Source organism: Entelurus aequoreus, linkage group LG14 (genome assembly GCF_033978785.1).
Source record: "Entelurus aequoreus isolate RoL-2023_Sb linkage group LG14, RoL_Eaeq_v1.1, whole genome shotgun sequence".
NCBI lineage: Eukaryota > Metazoa > Chordata > Actinopteri > Syngnathiformes > Syngnathidae > Entelurus > Entelurus aequoreus.
The window spans coordinates 53294106-53311610 of NC_084744.1; the positions used below are offsets into that span (position 1 = coordinate 53294106).

Below are 17505 nucleotides of genomic sequence, written 5' to 3' on the forward strand. Positions count from 1 at the left end.
TGCTGGTCAAAAACAGAATAGCTCCTCAGAGTGTCTTAAAAGAGAGGCCTTCTCAGGTGACTTGGGGGAATCACACACACACACACGCACACACAAATACATAAACACACTCACACACACACACACACACACACACACAAATACATAAACAGACTCACTCACACACACACACACACACACACATGGCCTCCAGCAGGCCTCTGCTGCCCTTCTGTTATACCTCCTCTTAAAGGTTATGCTAGTTGTGGTAAATAACTTTCACAATAAGAGCCTTTCAGTAAACTAACTTTCACAACTAGAAGAGGCAATTCCTTAAAGGCCTACTGAAACCCACTACTATCGACCACGCAGTCTGATAGTTTATATATCAATGATGAAATCTTAACATTGCAACACGTGCTAATACGGCCGGGTTTACTTATAAAGTGCAATTTTAAATTTCCCTCTAAACTTCCGGCTGAAAACGTTTCGATATCATGACGTTTGCGCGTGACGTCAACAATTGAAGCGGAAGTATTCGGAGCCCTTTGAATACAATACAAAAAGCTCTGTTTTCATCTCAAAATTCCACAGTATTCTGGACATCTGTGTTGGTGAATCTTTTGCAATTTGTTTAATGAACAATGGAGACTGCAAAGAAGAAAGCTGTAGGTGGGATCGGTGTATTAGCGGCGGACTACAGCAACACAACCAGGAGGACTTACTTGGATAGCAGACGCGCTAGCCGATGCTAGCCGCCGACGGCACGGATGATCAGGTGAAGTCCTTCGTCCTTCCGTCGATCGCTGGAACGCAGGTGAGCACGGGTGTTGATGAGCAGATGAGGGCTGGCGTAGGTGGAGCGCTAATGTTTTTATCATAGCTCTGTGAGGTCCTGTTGCTAAGTTAGCTTCAATGGCGTCGTTAGCAACAGCATTGTTAATCTTCGCCAAGCTGGAAAGCATTAACCGTGTATTTACATGTCCAGGGTTTAATAGTATTGTTGATTTTCTGTCTATCCTTCCAGTCAGGGGTTTATTTATTTTGTTTCTATCTGCATTTGAGCCCGATGCTATCACGTTAGCTCAGTAGCTAAAGTGCTTCGCCGATGTATTGTCGTGGAGATAAAAGTCACTGTGAATGTCCATTTCGCGTTCTCGACTCTCATTTTCAAGAGGATATAGTATCCGAGGTGGTTTAAAATACAAATCCGGGATCCACAGTAGAAAAAGGAGAGAGTGTGGAATCCAATGAGCCAGCTTGTACCTAAGTTACGGTCAGAGCGAAAAAAGATACGTTCTGCACTGCACGCTAGTCCTTCACTTTCACGTTCCTCATCCACGAATCTTTCATCCTCGCTCAAATTAATGGGGTAATCGTCGCTTTCTCGGTCCGAATCTCTCTCGCTGCTGGTGTAAACAATGGGAAAATGTGAGCAGCCTTTCCTCCGGTGTCGTCACGCTACTTCCGGTAGGGGCAAGGCTTTTTTTTATCAGAGACCAAAAGTTGCAAACTTTGTCGTCGATGTTGTCTATTAAATCCTGTCATACGTGATCATTTTGTGATATTGCCATATTTTTGCTGAAAGGATTTAGTAGAGAAAATCGACGATAAAGTTCGCAACCTTTGCTCGCTGATAAAAAAAAGCCTTGCCTGTACCGGAAGTAGCGTGACGTCACAGGAGCTAGTATTCCTCACAATTCCCCGTTGTTTACAATGGAGCGAGAGATTCGGAGCGACAAAGCGACGATTACCCCATTAATTTGAGCGAGGATGAAAGATTCGTAGATGAGGAACGTTACAGTGAAGGACTGGAGAGGCAGTAATGGACGTATCTTTTTTCGCTCTGACCGTAACTTAGGTACAAGCTGGCTCATTGGATTCCACACTCTCTCCTTTTTCTATTGTGGATCACGGATTTGTATTTTAAACCACCTCGGATACTATATCCTCTTGAAAATGAGAGTCGAGAACGCGAAATGGACATTTAAAGTGAATTTTATCTCCACGACAATACATCGGTGACACACTTAGCTACAGAGCTAACGTGATAGCATCGTTCTCAAATGAAGATAGAAACAAAAAAAATAAACCCCTGACTGGAAGGATAGACAGAAGATCAACAATACTACTAAACCATGTACATGTAACTACACGGTTAAAAATTCTCAGCCTGGTAAGGCTTAACAATGCTGTTGCTAACGACGCTAAGGCTAATTTAGCAACTTAGCAACCGGACCTCACAGAACTATGATAAAAACATTAGCGCTCCACCTACGCCAGCCAGCCCTCATCTTCCCATCAACAGCCGTGCTCACCTGCGTTCCAGCGATCGACGGCGCGACGAAGGACTTCATCCGTGGGTTTGGCAGCAAGCATCGGCTAGGCGTAGTAAGTAGTCCTTGTTGTGTTGCTGTAAGTATTGTACTTAGCCGCTAATACACCGATCGATCCCACCTACAACGTTCTTCTTTGCAGCCTCCATTGTTCATTAAACAAATTGCAAAAGATTCACCAACACAGATGTCCAGAATACTGTGGAATTTTGTCGAAGAAAACAAGAGGTTTCTGTATCGGGTTCGACGGGGTCCAACCACTTCCGTGGATTTTGTGACGTCACGCGCATTAATCATATCCAAAGGAGTTTTTCAACCGGAAGTGTGGCGGGAATTTTAAAATTGCACTTTATAAGTTAACCCGGCCGTATTGGCATGTGTTGCAATGTTAAGATTTCATCATTGATATATAAACTATCAGACTGCGTGGTCGGTAGTAGTGGCTTTCAGTAGGCCTTTAAGGAATTGTGTGTGAATGCTCCAATGCTGAAGTTGAAGTGAAATGCTGACAGAATGTAGTATGAATGTAAGAATAGTTTGAATGCTGGAATGGTTTGAATGTTGAAAAGCTGACGCTGAACTGAAATGCTAATGGAACGTATGATGAATGTAGAAATGGTTTAAATGTTGAAATCATTTAAACGCGGAAATAGTTTGAATGTTGGAATGGTTTGAATGTTGAAAAGTTTGAATTTCCAGGGAAACCGGAATTTGGTTTGGGAACTTGGGAAAGTGTTAGTTTGAATGTCCAGGATGAGTGGAATGTTTGTTGGAATGGTTTGAATAGGTTGAAAAATGTGGGGATTGTGCAACTTGGAAAAATGTCCCATTCTTTTAAATGGGAGCTTCCTGGAAATTTTGGGAATAGCTGGATTTTTTTGATTAGGAGCATGAATGTCCTGAATGAGCTGAATTGGTTGGTGTTGGAATTATTTAAACCGGTCAAGAAATGTTGAAGTAGCTAACCGGTGTCAACGCTAGAGATGCCGTTCCTGAATGTAAACAAATGCCATGGGTGGATCTAGACATGACAGCCACTGTAATGATATCAAGGACAATTCGATACTACTATGATTACATCGATATTTTTTAGCATCACAAAATCTTCTTTCGTTTTTTGTTTTTTTTATATTATGTTTATAAACTCAGGAAATATGTCCCTGGACACATGAGGACTTTGAATATGACCAATGTATGATCCTGTAACTACTTGGTATCTAATTGATACCCAAATTTGTGGTATCATCCAAAACTAATGTAAAGTATCCAAACAACAGAAGAATAAGTGATTATTACATTTTAACAGAAGTGTAGATAGAACATGTTAAAAGAGAAAGTACATACATATTAACAGTACATGAACTAGTGGATTAATAACTAATTTTCTACCACTTGTCCTTAATATTTTTGACAAAATAACAGAATGATAAATGACACAATATGTTACTGCATATGTCAGCAGTCTAAATTAGGAGCCTTTGTTTGTTTACTTACTACTAAAAGACAAGTTGTCTTGTGTGTTCACTATTTTATTTATTTAAATTTAGGTATCAATCTGATACCAAGTAGTTACAGGATCATACATTGGTCATATTCAAAGTTCTCATGTGTCCAGGGACGTTTTTATAAACATAATATTAATTTTAAAAAAGGAAAAAAGATTCTGTGACGATATAAAATATCGATGTAATCATAGTAGTATCGACTAGATACGCTATTGTACTTGGTATCATTACAGTGGATGTCTGGTGTAGATCCACCCATGGCATTTTTTTACATTCAGGCATGCTAGCTTTTGTTAGTGGTGACGCCGGTGAGCTATTGTATCCTCCTACGGTGTGTAGTGAAGCATGTTTAGCTATTCCTCGTCCTGCAGGGATGATACTTGTAAGAAACGTACTTTATTTGTCACCATGGAGACAAGGATTAGTGATTTAAAAGTAGCTAAAACACTGCAGACTGCGGATGGATGTTCGCTGTTAGCTAGCCAGCCATGTCTTAAAGCGTTTCAGTGTTATAACTTCACCTTTATCGTTAGTTTTTAGGCCAAACTGCATTCATTCTCCCTTTTCTGTCAATACACGTGTCTGCTTGTAAGTACTCCGTGTGTGTGCGCTGCCGAACATGCTCCTCTGCTCATAAACCCGTCATGACATGACCGTTAAATAAATAAATAAATTGGAAACCGGTAGTTTTCAAACAGACTATAGTACCGTTTTTGATTCATTAGTACCGCGATACTATACTAGTACCAGTAGAGTGATTTGCCCTGAAACCGGACTGAAAGGCTTCACAAAGATTGTTAGACGCTAAGAGTTCATTTAGCTGCTCTGCAACAATTTTTCCGAGGATTTTTGAGATAAAGGGAAGGTGGTAGTAGTTTACCATGAGGTCAGGATCGAGGTTAGGGGAACAGTGCCAGAGGAAAGTGATACATTAATAGTATTTATCTACCGCTTGTCCCTTTCGAGGTCGCAGGGATGCTGGGGCCTATACAACTGCATTCGGGCGGGGTCGCCACTAACACCAATTGTATGACGAGGTAGACAATAGCAAGGCGTATTGTTACAACAATGCGTACATAATGTTTTGGGATATATAGGCCAAACTTTTTCTGTCTTCCCTCTGGTGAGGGCGGTCGCATTTTTTTCCGCTCCCTTCTTCTCCCAACTTGCTCTCTTGTTTTGTCTCGTCTGAACTTTTTTGAAGCCTCTTTCTTTGCGCTGTACTCAAATCTAAACATCAGACATGGAAATGATCTCGACGCAATTGACAAAATCTTTTCGACGAGGAAAAGAGGTTCGGGGGGGCCTGGCTGCCCTGATGGAACCATTGCTGCGGGGTATGTGAGAGATTCCTGGGATGAATGGAGAATCATGTGCCTCTCAGTCCTTTCCATCGAGGACGTGAAAGACATCTACCTATTTGGAACCGTGATCGCGGGGCACCTGCTGATTGGGCTGAGCATTGCTCTGGTGTATCGTCAAATTCGTAAGACGATGGCAGCCACTCAAGGAGCCCAAAGGCTGTTCGTCGCAATGGAAGGTTTGGGCCGGGCTGTGGGATCACAGACTGTGGCGATTTCTGAACTGAATCGCAAGATGGATCACATCATGGAGAAGCTTGCTGTAAAGGAAAATTGAATATGAGAGCAGCCAGCATGGACGAATAGAACAGACAAGTCATTGTATTGTCTGCTCGCGGAAAACAAACATCCTAATGGTAAATGGTAAATGGGTCGTACTTGTATAGCGCTTTTCTACCTTTTTAAGGAACTCAAAGCGCTTTGACACTATTTTCCACATTCACCCATTCACACACACACATTCACACATTCACACACTGATGGCGGGAGCTGCCATGCACGGTGCTAACCAGGCCCATCCTGAGCAAGGGTGAAGTGTCTTGCTCAAGGACACAACGGACGTGACTAGGATGGTAGAAGGTGGGGATTGAACCAGTAACCCTCAGATTGCTGGCACAGCCACTCTACCAACTTCGCCACGCCGTCCCCCCTAATCTACGATTTGACTCCCTCGAATGGCCTTGACGCTGTGAACAACAGGAACAGGCTGTTCTGAAAACACCCCAATGATGGACGCTTTTGACCTCCCTTCCTCCTCAACGACACCTGTAGTCGAACTTTTGCTTGCATGCATCATCACACCCAAGACAATGGGCACATACACACACACACACCCTCCCCCACCCCACGCCTTCACCACCGCTTGTTTCCCCTCGGGGCGATGGACGGCTGGCAGCTCTTCATAGCAGCAGTCGACCTCCAGGGTCCCAACTCCCCGCCCCTCTATTGCGAGTTGTCGTGATTAAATGTAACATGTTTATGTGTGCATTGCATGGAGGTTGTTCCCACTCCAGACTAGGCCCCCTTAGGACACTCCAGACTAGGCCCCCTTAGGAGCCCAGTCTAAACTCATCTTCTTCCCCAGCGTTTTACCTTTTTCTTATCTTTTACGGGGCGCCTTTACACTGTTTGTTTGTCTAATCTTGAACGGGTTTGTGCTGAAAACATAGTTTTGTTGTACTTGTGCAATGACTATAAAGTCCTATCCTATCCTACTTTCCATCCATCCATTTTCTACCGCTTGTCCCGTTCGGGTGCTGGAGCCTATCTCAGCTGCATTCGGGCGGAAGGCGGGGTACGCCCTGGACAAGTTGCCACCTCATCGCAGGGCCTAATGGCCAACCTTCAGGGTTGTAAACGAGCTTTGTGAAATAAAAATACTATCGGAAACAGCATAGTGGAGGGGTCGTCGTGTGATGACTCTAATTAATAGCAGGGTGTCTGCCATCTGGACAATGGAGCGATTCGAGCCTTTGAGCAACACAGAATGCATGAACAAAACTGCAAGAAACAAGAGGTTTTTTCCGTTCTTTGATTTTACTGCTGTGAAAGGTGAAAGGTCAGCCGAAGTTGCGGGTCAGCAGGTCCCAAATACAACAACAGCACAGCACAGTGGAGCACGCTGACAAGCATGACTTCAAAGTTCCGCCGCCATGGCGCGCCTCCTGGTTGTCTTCTACCACGTACACTGAAAAGGGACATTACTCATCATTCTTTGCTGCGTCAACACAGCCATGTTTTGTGTGTTGACATACCTGTGTTCTTGGGTGGACCCCCATAGGGCTTCGGAGCGTCCCAACTAAGGGGGTGCCCAGAAGGCCCGCCATAATAATTGGTCTGGTAGCCAGGAGGCGGAGTCACGTAGTGGTAGTAGGAGGAGTCTGCTGCCTGCAAAGCGGGACAGTGATGTCAATACTGCAGTACCGGCAGTGGCCATAGGGGTCATTTTGTTAACTTTGTCTGGAGCATTGCATGCTGGGTACCTGGTAAGGGAGGCTGGGGTATGTTCCGGGCGGGCTCAAGCCTGCAAACAAACCACAGCGTCATGTGACCATCAAGTTTGTATGCAAAAAACTTTGGAACTATCAGAACCCACCTGGGGCCGGAGGAGGCGGAGCATACGGGGGCGGGTGTGCACTCATCTAGATGGACAAAATGGTCATTAGTTCTTTATTGTTCTAAAAATGAAGGTAGAGATGTTTATCTCTTAAGGACCATGACAGAGTATAAGAAATAATTAAAGTATTATTAGCTAAAAAATTGGCCCTAGTGTGTGAATGTGAGTGTGAATGTTATCTGTCTATCTGTGTTGGCCCTGCGATGAGGTGGCGACTTGTCCAGGGTGTACCCCGCCTTCCGCCCGATTGTAGCTGAGATAGGCTCCAGCGCCCCCCGCGACCCCGAAGGGAATAAGCGGTAGAAAATGGATGGATGGATGGATGGATAGCTAAAAAGTATTCAAGGGTACCTATCATGGAAAAAATATTTTTCTTACCTATTGGTACCAGCGTATGTGGGAGCTGCATAAATCCCGAAAATTGGGAATTTTTTTCAAGTGTGATGTCAGCAGAATGGTAGAAATTTACGCAAACATCCTTGCGCGAGTTAACCATTTTAAATTTATGTAAAACCGGCTGTGCCACAGCATCATTTGCACAATGAAATCCAATGAAGGTAATGCTCCATGGTTGGTCTGCTTTAATCAGCACAAGTCACCACACTAACTTTTCAGTTGTTGTGTAGATAGCTTAGCCTTCTACTGTAAGACAATAGTATCACCGTCTTCCGGCAAAATAAGTTCTCCTACCAGCCGGGCATCGAGGTGGATGATGCAGTCATCTACCTCATGCAGAGATCTCTTTCACGCCTGGAAAGGGCTAGAAACACTGTGAGGATAATGCTCTATGATGTCTCCAGTGCTTTCAACAACATACAACCCATGCTCCTGAGGGACAAGCTGGACCACACAGGAGTTGACTTACACATCGCATCCTGGCTGCTGGACGACCTGACCACTCGGCCACAGTTTGTGAGGAGACAAGACTGTATTTCTGACCATGGTCATCTGCAGCACAGGGGATTTATTTCCACCCTTTACACTGCAGACCTCTCCCACAACACTTCTAAGTGTCACCTGCAGAAGTTATCTGTCATTGGATGGATTTTTTTTAAAAGTACTTTTGTTTATGGCAAGGGAGGAGACAATAAAACAGTAAGTATCAAAAAATGATACGTCAGCAATGTTTGCTCGAGTTGTGTAGCTAGCTTAGCCTTCTACTGTAATACAATAGCATCACCGTCTTCCGGCAAAATAAGTTTGCCCACCAGCCGGGCATCGAGGTGGATGATGCAGTCATCTACCTCATGCAGAGATCTCTTTATCCCTTGGAATTGGCTAGGAGCACTGTGAGGATCATGTTATATGATGTCTCCAGTGCTTTCAACACCATACAGAACATGCTCCTGAGAAACAAGCGGGACCACACAGGAGTTGACCTACACATCCCATCCTGGCTCCTGGATGACCTGACCAATCGGCTACAGTTTGTGAGGAGACAAGAATGTGTTTCTGACCATGGTCATCTGCAGCACAGGGGCTTTATTTCCACCTTTTACACTGCAGACCTCTCCCACAACACACCTAAATGTCACCTGCAGAAGTTCTCTGCTATTGGTTGGATTTTTTTTTTTAAAGTACTTTTAACGGCAGAGTCGGTGACTACTATTTATGGCAAGGGAGGAGACAATAAAACAGTAAGTATCAACAAATGATACGTCAGCAATGTTTGCTCGAGTTGTGTAGCTAGCTTAGCCTTCTACTGTAATACAATAGCATCACCGTCTTCCGGCAAAATAAGTTTGCCTACCTACTCATCGAGGTGGGTGATGTTGTCATCTACCTCATGCAGAGATCTCTTTCACTCCTGGAGAGGGCTAGGAGCACTGTGAGGATCATGTTCTATGATGTCTCTAGTGCTTTCAACACCATACAGAACATGCTCCTGAGAAACAAGCTGGACCACACAGGAGTTGACCTACACATCACATCCTGGCTCCTGGACGACCTGACCAATCGGCTACAGTTTGTCAGGAGACAAGAATGTGTTTCTGACCATGGTCATCTGCAGCACATGGGCTCCACAGGGGCTTCCTTTCCACCCTTTACACTGCAGACTTCTCCCACAACACACTTAAGTGTCACCTGCAGAAGTTCTCTGCCATTGGAAAAAAAATTCAAAAAAACACTTTTAACGGCCGAGTCGGTGACTACTATTTATGGCAAGGGAGGAGACAATAAAACAGTAAGTATCAAATGATACGTCAGCAACGTTTGCTCGAGTTGTTGTATAGCTAGCTTAGCCTTCTACTGTAAGACAATAGCATCACCGTCTTCCGGCAAAATAAGTTCGCCTACCAGCCGGGGTATCGGGTTGGACTGAGGGGGACGAGAGGGAGTACAGACAGCTCAACATGAACTTTGTGGACTGGTGCAATAAGAACTGCCTCCAGCAAAACCAAAGAGCTGGTGGTGGACTTCCTCAAGAGCAGATCCCCTTCTCCCACACCGGTGAACATCCAGGGAAAGGACATTGAGATCGTGGACTCTTATAAATACCTGGGTGTTCACCTGAACTGGACTGCACCGTTTTTAGAAGCAGCCAGAAAGTGTCTTAAAGCTAGGTCTTTACAGCAAAATATTTTGAAAGAACCTTCCTTACATGTTATGTAGACCAAAATGAAGTGTTTTAAAAATGGAAAAATAATCATAATAATACGAATAAATACAAAATAAAGACCAATTGGTGCTTGGCAAAGGATGTTAAAAGCCAATTTAAGAATGAAAACAACTTTAAAGTATGTGTAAAGGAAGGCTGACTTGTGTGGGTTTACGCCAGTGTTGCACCTCTAGCCAGGATAGACTCCAGGATATGGTGTTGTGTGTCTTATTATGGGATGCCTAATGGACAACAATGCTCTGCTGTCCGTCAACTCATACCAGCTCTAATCCAATTCAGCGTTACCACGGCGACCGCCCGTCCTCGTGTCCTGTTGATTATTTCACCGCCAGTGGAATGTTGAAGAATGTCGAACTAAGCCAAAAGCTAAGAAAAAGTTTGTGTGTTTTTTTTCTGGAAACACTTCTTGTACAATGATGTTTTTTCTTCGGATTAGAAGGAACCTTCCCGTTAAAAACATTTACTTCTATTGCGACATCACCTGGACTGAAAACAAGCAAAAATTTATCAAGTTTGGCGTAGAAGAAATTGTCTTACCTTCTGACTGAGAGACACGTCCGGAACGTCCGATGGCCAACTTTTCTTTGGAGCGCCCACAGGATGCTTCCTTGACTCTTCCTTATCTCATTCTTCCTTCCCTGCCTCCTTCTCTCACTTTTACCCCTCCCTTCTTCTCTCATTCTTCCTTCCCTCCTTCTATTTACGGGGACCTTCTACTTACATATCTTGTGTTTTCAGTCGGGGCCCCCTCAAGTAAATGTCTTGCCCGCTCAAATCAAAATCAGAATCAGAAGTACTTTAATAATCTCCGAGGAGAAATTAAGATTTTCAGAACAATCCCATTCAAGAGCAGACAAACATTACAGGGAGACAGAACAGGATCGCTGACGGGTCTGCCAACTTCCGGCGCCCTTTACAAAAAAGGTGAGAAACAAAAAAATGCTGGTGCAACCAGCCACTTCTACATACAGCTACAAAAGTAAAACAACAACAACAACAACAAAAAAGAACATATACACTGTGGTGGGCTCTGCGGTGTTCCACACCATCGTCTGCTGGGGTGGGGGGAGCATGGCCAGAGACAGGAGCAGACCCAACAAAGCAACCAAGAGAGCCGACTCCACCCTCGGTTGCCCACCAACTCTCGGCCAGTGTCCAAAATATTTGAAGTTGAGAAATATTACTATTACAAGTTAACACAATTACCCACAGTAGCGTAGAAAGCCACTGAAAAAGGGACACGCTACAATACTCGTACGTTGTCATCTTCCCTCTTTTCTGTCCATCACCTGTATCAGGCTCCGCGAGTCCGTGCACACACAGACCCACACTCAGCCCTCGGTAAACCAGTGTTGACGAATTAAAAACGAGACGAAAACTTGTCTGAAACAAAATCGAATCATATTTAATTTTGTCTTGTAACTGGGTGGGGCAAGTTCGGAATATACCCAATCACAGTTCTTTAATAGCGTACAATATGAGAGAGTGTGGGGTAGTGTTGTCCCGATACCAATATTTTGGTACCGGTACCAAAATTATTTTGATACTTTTCGGTACTTTTCTAAACAAAGGGAACCACAAAAAATTGCAATATTGTCTTTATTTTAACAAAAAATCTTAGGGTACATTAAACATATGTTCCTTATTGCAAGTTTGTCCTTAAATAAAATAGTGAACATACTAGACAACTTGTCTTTTATTAGTAAGTAAACAAACAAAGGCTCCTAATTTAGCTGCTGACATATGCAGTAACATATTGTGTCATTTATCATTCTATTATTTTGTCATAATTATTAAGGACAAGCGGTAGAAAATGAATTATTAATCTACTTGTTCATTTACTGTTAATATCTGCTTATTTTCTCTTTTAACATGTTCTATCTACACTTCTGTTAAAATGCAATAATCACTTATTCTTCTGTTGTTTGATACTTTACATTAGTTTTAGATGATACCACAAATTTGGGTATGAATCCGATACATTGTTCATATTCAAAGTCCTCATGTGTCCAGGGACATATTTATTGAGTTTATAAACATAATATACATTTTTTTTAAACGAAAGTGTCATGATCTGTGGTCTAGATCAGTGGTCCCCAACCTTTTTGTAGCTGCGGACCGGTCAACGCTTGAAAATTTGTCCCACGGACCGGTAGGGGGGGGGTGTATTTAAAAAAAATATATATTTATTTTTTTATTTTTTTTTTACATAAATAAATACAATCATGTGTGCTTACGGACTGTATCCCTGCATACTGTATTGATCTATATTGATATATAATGTATATATTGTGTTTTTTATGTTGATTTCATTTTAAAAAAAAGGCGCTAAAGCACCAAATATGATTCATTAGCGACGAAGGTGGGCCAATCAGATGCTTTTCATTGTAAAATGAGGAAGTTGAATTTCTCACCGGCGAAAAGGTGATGATTTAACGCCTATGTGTCAAAGTCAAGGCCCGCAGACAAGATCCGGCCCGCGAATGAATTGTCGATGATATTTGATTAGTATTAGAACCGGCCCGCAGGCCACAGCCGATACTCCATCAGTGTTGGTGCTAGGCATTTTCAAAATGGGGTCCCAGGTACCCCATCAAGTCATAAAAATGGGGTACCACAGTAAATTTCTGGGGTCTTACTGTTTTGTAAGCGTTTTGAAAACAAATGATAAATGCATGCATGATCCTGTTATATCCCACATTCTATATTGTGCTTTGGAAAAAGGTTGTCATAAACGTTACTTAATTCATTAAAAAAAAATAATACAAAAGAAAACAATTTTGAATTTATTGAGTTATATGTATTCATTCACTTTTCTTCTTTCCTTCATGGATCTAAACTTTACCGCTGCCGGTATTTTTTTCTGTATTTTTATTGTAATATTTTTCAGAATGTGTTTGTTCTATTTTTGGCCAAAGTAAGACAAAGAAAACAATCTGAAGTTGTCTTTATTTTAAATTTTTAATGCCATGATTCGTGTGAACAGATTTTTTTTCACGCGGCCCCTGAGCTAAAATGAGTTTGACACCCTTGTGCTAGTGGGCTTATATAAAATATAAATTATTAAAATATTTCTTAAATGGAAAAAAAATTCTTGAAGTATGCATTTTTGCATATTGAGCGGGGTAAGTGCAGCCTCTCTCCCATGCACCTTCAGTGGCAAAAAAAAAAAAAAAAAAAGATTAAAAAATGGTGTCACTGCATGACTGGTTCTAAAATGTGGTAGATGTCTTGTGCATGTTTGAAAATATACCATAACGCCACAAGTAGGAGCATGACAACATGAATGTGCAGTAAATGAGTTTCTCCATGGTGATGCCCTTTAAAGCAGTGTTTTTCAACCTTTTTTGAGGCAAGGCACGTTTTTTTCATAAAAAAATTCCGGAGGCACACCACCAGCAGAAAACGTTAAACAATGAAACTACACCAGGTAGCCCTGCCCTATTTTGAGTTTGTTGGTGTTTTCTTGTGTAGTGCTTTAGTTTTTGTCTTGCGCTGTTATTTTGGTGGCCCTTCCTGTTTTGTTGGTGTTTTCCTGTAGCAGTTTCATGTCTTCCCCTCACCTGGTTTGTGTTAGCAAGCAAGGCTATTTAAGTTGTTGCTATCCTTCTTTGTGTGGACATTGTTGATTGTCGTGTCATGTACGGATGTACTTTGTGGACGCCGTAAGTTTTTGCTGTCGTCCAGCATTCTGTTTCTGTTTACCTGGTAGCCAGTTCAGTTTTACTTGTGTTTTGCATAGCCATTCCTATGCTTCATTGCCTTTTCCTTATGTTCATTTTTGGTTTAAGCATTATATACCTTTTTACCTGCATATTGTGATCACGACAAACCATCCTCGAGTCGTCTCACCCGACACATTCCGACTTTTGCAAAGCAATTAACTACCTGCTGCCACCTACTGACATGGAGTATTACGTGGTTACCCTGCCGAGCTCTACACAGCACAGACACTAAGCAACGGCACATTATTTGCAGATTATAATTATTGATTTGAAAAAAATATTTTTGGGACCAATTAGGTGAAGTTGCATAATTTCCCACGGCACACCAGACAATATCTCATGGCACACTAGTGTGCTGCGGCACAGTGGTTGAAAAACACTGCTTTAAAGTACACGCAAATTCCTCATTTAAATAAGGCAGTCTGTACCAATTTACAATTACAGTCTTAGCAAATCACACACAACATGCCCACTAATAGTACTCGCTATTTTATAGATTGCCCCCTCATGTATGCCTGCCTAGAACCGGCCCTGTTTTCAATTCAACTGGTGCTACAGGTGCCTTGTTATTGTGGAACACTATGATGTTGAAATAGTACAGTACGGCGCAGAGTTAGCAACTGGCATGCAAATAAATGGAATAGAGCTTTATTGTCATTGCACTTAAAAAGTACAATCCCCAAAACCAGTGAAGTTGGCACGTTGTGTAAATGGTAAATAAAAACAGAATACAATGATTTGCAAATCCTTTTCAACCTATATTCAATTGAATAGACTGCAAAGACAAGATATTTAATGTTCTAACTGGAAAGCGTTATTTTTTGCAAATATTAGCTCATTTTGGAATTTGATGCCTGCAACAAGTTTCAAAAAAGCTGGCACAAGTGGCAAAAAAGACTGAGAAAGTTGAGGAATGCTCATCAAACACTTATTTGGAACATCCCACAGGTGAACAGGCTAATTGGGAACAGGTGGGTGCCATGATTGGGTATAAAAGCAGCTTCCATGAAATGCTCAGTCATTCACAAACAAGGATGGGGCGAGGGTCACCACTTTGTCAACAAATGCGCGAGCAAATTGTCCAACAGTTTAAGAACAACATTTCTCAACCAGCTATTGCAAGGAATTTAGGGATTTCACCATCTACGGTCCGTAATATCATCAAAAGGTTCAGAGAATCTGGAGTAAGCGACGATATTACGGACCTTCGATCCCTCAGGCGGTACTGCATCAAAAAGCGACATCAGTGTGTAAAGGATATCACCACATGGGCTCAGGAACACTTCAGAAAACCACTGTCAGTAACTACAGTTGGTCGCTACATCTGTAAGTGCAAGTTAAAACTTGACTATGCAAAGCGAAAGCCATTCATCAACAACACCCAGAAACGCCACCGGCTTCGCTGGGCCTGAGCTCATCTAAGATAGACTGATGCAAATTGGAAAAGTGTTCTGTGGTCTGACGAGTCTGCATTTAAAATAGTTTTTGGAAACTGTGGACGTCGTGTCCTTCGGGACAAAGAGGAAAAGAACCATCCGGATTGTTCTGGGCGCAAAGTTGAAAAGCCAGCATCTGTGATGGTATGGGGGTGTAAAGGCATGGGTAACTTACACATCTGTGAAGGCGCCATTAATGCTGAAAGGTACATACAGGTTTTGGAGCAACATATGTTGCCATCCAAGCAACGTTATCATGGACGCCCCTGCTTATTTCAGCAAGACAATGCCAAGCCACGTGTTACAACAGCGTGGCTTCATAGTAAAAGAGTGCAGGTACTAGACTGGCCTGCCTGTAGTCCAGACCTGTCTACCATTGAAAATGTGTGGCGCATTATGAAGCCTAAAATAGCACAAGGGAGACCCCCGGACTGTTGAACAACTTAAGCTGTACATCAAGCAAGAATGGGAAAGAATTCCACTTGAAAAGCTTCAAAATTTGGTCTCCTCAGTTCCCAAACGTTTACTGAGTGTTGTAAAAGGAAAGGTCATGTAACACAGCGGTAAAAATGTCTATTCAATTGAATATAAGTTGAAAAGGATTTGCAAATCATTGTATTCTGTTGTTATTTATGATTTACATGTGCCAACTTCACCGATTTTGGGTTTTGTACACTGTTGTGTTGGATCAATGTTCATGTGGATTTCATTTACATTTGTGAAAAAAATTACGGTAATGTAACAAACACTTCAGGGTGTCCCAAGTTACCGGAGTGTGTTACGTAAGGAGGAGGGGTTTTGTCCCTCCAGAGTTGCCGTAGGGCTGTGACGTGAGAGGTCTATAAAGGTGGGTTGTTGAAGGTGTGTGGAGATGACATTAAAGAAGTGGTGGAGACCGGACCTGCTCTCATGACTCCCATTTATTATTTTATTATACATAAGTACACAGAATATGTGAACCCAGGACACTCGGCTACAGTAATATCAAAAAAAAAATCGGATCAGTCTAAAATTTCCTCTGCAGACCCCCTATGGGCCTATAAGGCCTATCTAGCTGGGACGATACAAAGACCCTTTCAAAATAAAAGTTGATCAATAATGACTTTATTGATGATGAATTGACATCCATGACGTGCAGCTGAGGGGGATCACCGTGTGACCGCTTGAAGTCCAGCACCAGCAGGCTCTGACGGTTTGGTTCTAATGTCCTCGGACGTGCGCCTCGTCCTCATCAGGACATTGCAGCTCGCTTGTTCCTGAAAGTGTCAAAAAAGGCCATCATGCTCCGCCTCACGCCGCCGCTCTCCTTGTCGTGGAGGCGCCAGCCTCGAGGCGGGAAAGCGACGCCGTCCATGGAGTTGGCCCGTCTGATCTTGGGCGGGGTTGCGTGCCACAGCTTGGTCCTGGGGGGCGGAGTCTGAGCCACCAAACACTTCTGGTAGTGAACCTGCAGGACAAGGAAGGTCTGAATAATCGTGCTTAAAAGCCGTGGAAGGGCGCTCACCATGCACGCCGCCTGGACCGCCTCGGACAGGAGCCCCGCGTCCGGCTCGCACCAGAACACGTGGCACTCAAAGCGCTGGGTGCCGCCGTCTGCGATCACGGCGAAGGTGTGACTGTCCTGGCCCACGCCGAGGAAGCTGAGGAGACGCACCTGGCACTCCCAGAACGGCTCCTCCCCTTCCTGTCACGAGTGCACGGTAGCTATCAAAATAAAAGACAGGGACGTCGTAACAGAATCGAAGAGGTGCACCTTGAAGACGGACAGGATGTTGTCGGTCACGTGGATGACGCTCGCCTCCCACTGGTCACGCTCGGTGGCGTCCAAGATGCTCTCGATGGCGCTGTTTAAAACCTCCATGCCTGCACAGTGCACATGTTTCAAAGCCAGCTTCCGAGGTCCGGGGGTCATGTGACGCGCCGGCATACCCATGGCGCGGGACACGGGCAGGCACCCGACGTAGCGGACGTCAAACTTCTGCACCTGCTGCCGCACCGCCTCCAGGAAGTCCACTGGAAGGCAGAAAACAAGGAGGCGGGGTCAGTGTGTGTGTGTGTGTGTTCTTGTATTGCTGCCCTTCTTGAGACATCAACAAGGAAAAGTACCTTCCATATGAGGACCGGTGAACAAATTAAGACCGAAATCACGGTCCCAATACGGAAAACCATTGCATCTAATAGATAATGTCTCACTTGCACCCCCTGGTGGTGAAATCTATCAAAATTAGGGTGGTCCCAAAAGGGAGAGATTTTTCAAATTGACTGTGTGTCGGTTTTAAAAGTGCTCCCCCTCTGGTCAACATATGTAATAGCAAGCTTGTGTAAGAAATTGAAATGCGCCTCCTTTGGCCAAAATTAATACAAATAAATTAATTAATATGTATATAGAGACATACTGTAGTAACTTCAAGTAACTAACAAAAACAA

At 43.3% G+C, this 17505-nt stretch overlaps 2 protein-coding genes across 2 annotated transcripts in view; both read right to left on the minus strand.

Moving 5' to 3' along the window:
• Window positions 1-6709: 6709 nt before the first annotated feature.
• LOC133665439 (cysteine-rich and transmembrane domain-containing protein 1-like) lies at window positions 6710-10560 on the minus strand. Its single transcript, XM_062070735.1, has 5 exons — window positions 10455-10560; window positions 7277-7322; window positions 7164-7204; window positions 6936-7068; window positions 6710-6868 (listed from the first exon to the last, which is right to left on the minus strand). The coding sequence occupies exons 2-5, from the start codon at window positions 7320-7322 to the stop codon at window positions 6741-6743; spliced, it is 348 nt and encodes a 115-aa protein (XP_061926719.1). The 5' UTR covers window positions 10455-10560; the 3' UTR covers window positions 6710-6740.
• A 5430-nt stretch (window positions 10561-15990) lies between these two features.
• apbb3 (amyloid beta (A4) precursor protein-binding, family B, member 3) overlaps window positions 15991-17505 on the minus strand; it is a 19669-nt gene continuing 18154 nt past the window's right edge. Inside the window, exons 10-13 of the mRNA XM_062068805.1 lie at window positions 17008-17091; window positions 16832-16941; window positions 16583-16762; window positions 15991-16525 (exon numbers count right to left, since the gene is read on the minus strand). Coding sequence (XP_061924789.1) covers window positions 16310-16525; window positions 16583-16762; window positions 16832-16941; window positions 17008-17091 — 590 coding nt within the window. The 3' untranslated portion in view covers window positions 15991-16309. The remainder of the gene's footprint in view (window positions 16526-16582; window positions 16763-16831; window positions 16942-17007; window positions 17092-17505) is intronic.

Excerpts from the sequence above, each read along its gene's own strand:
- LOC133665439 (XM_062070735.1), bottom strand. The coding sequence starts at position 7,322 with ATGAGTGCACACCCGCCCCCGTATGCTCCGCCTCCTCCGGCCCCAG. Across the intron at positions 7,205-7,276 it reads TCCGCCTCCTCCGGCCCCAG|GCTTGAGCCCGCCCGGAACA; the intron begins GTGGGTTCTGAT and ends GTTTGTTTGCAG. Across the intron at positions 7,069-7,163 it reads ACCCCAGCCTCCCTTACCAG|GCAGCAGACTCCTCCTACTA; the intron begins GTACCCAGCATG and ends CCCGCTTTGCAG.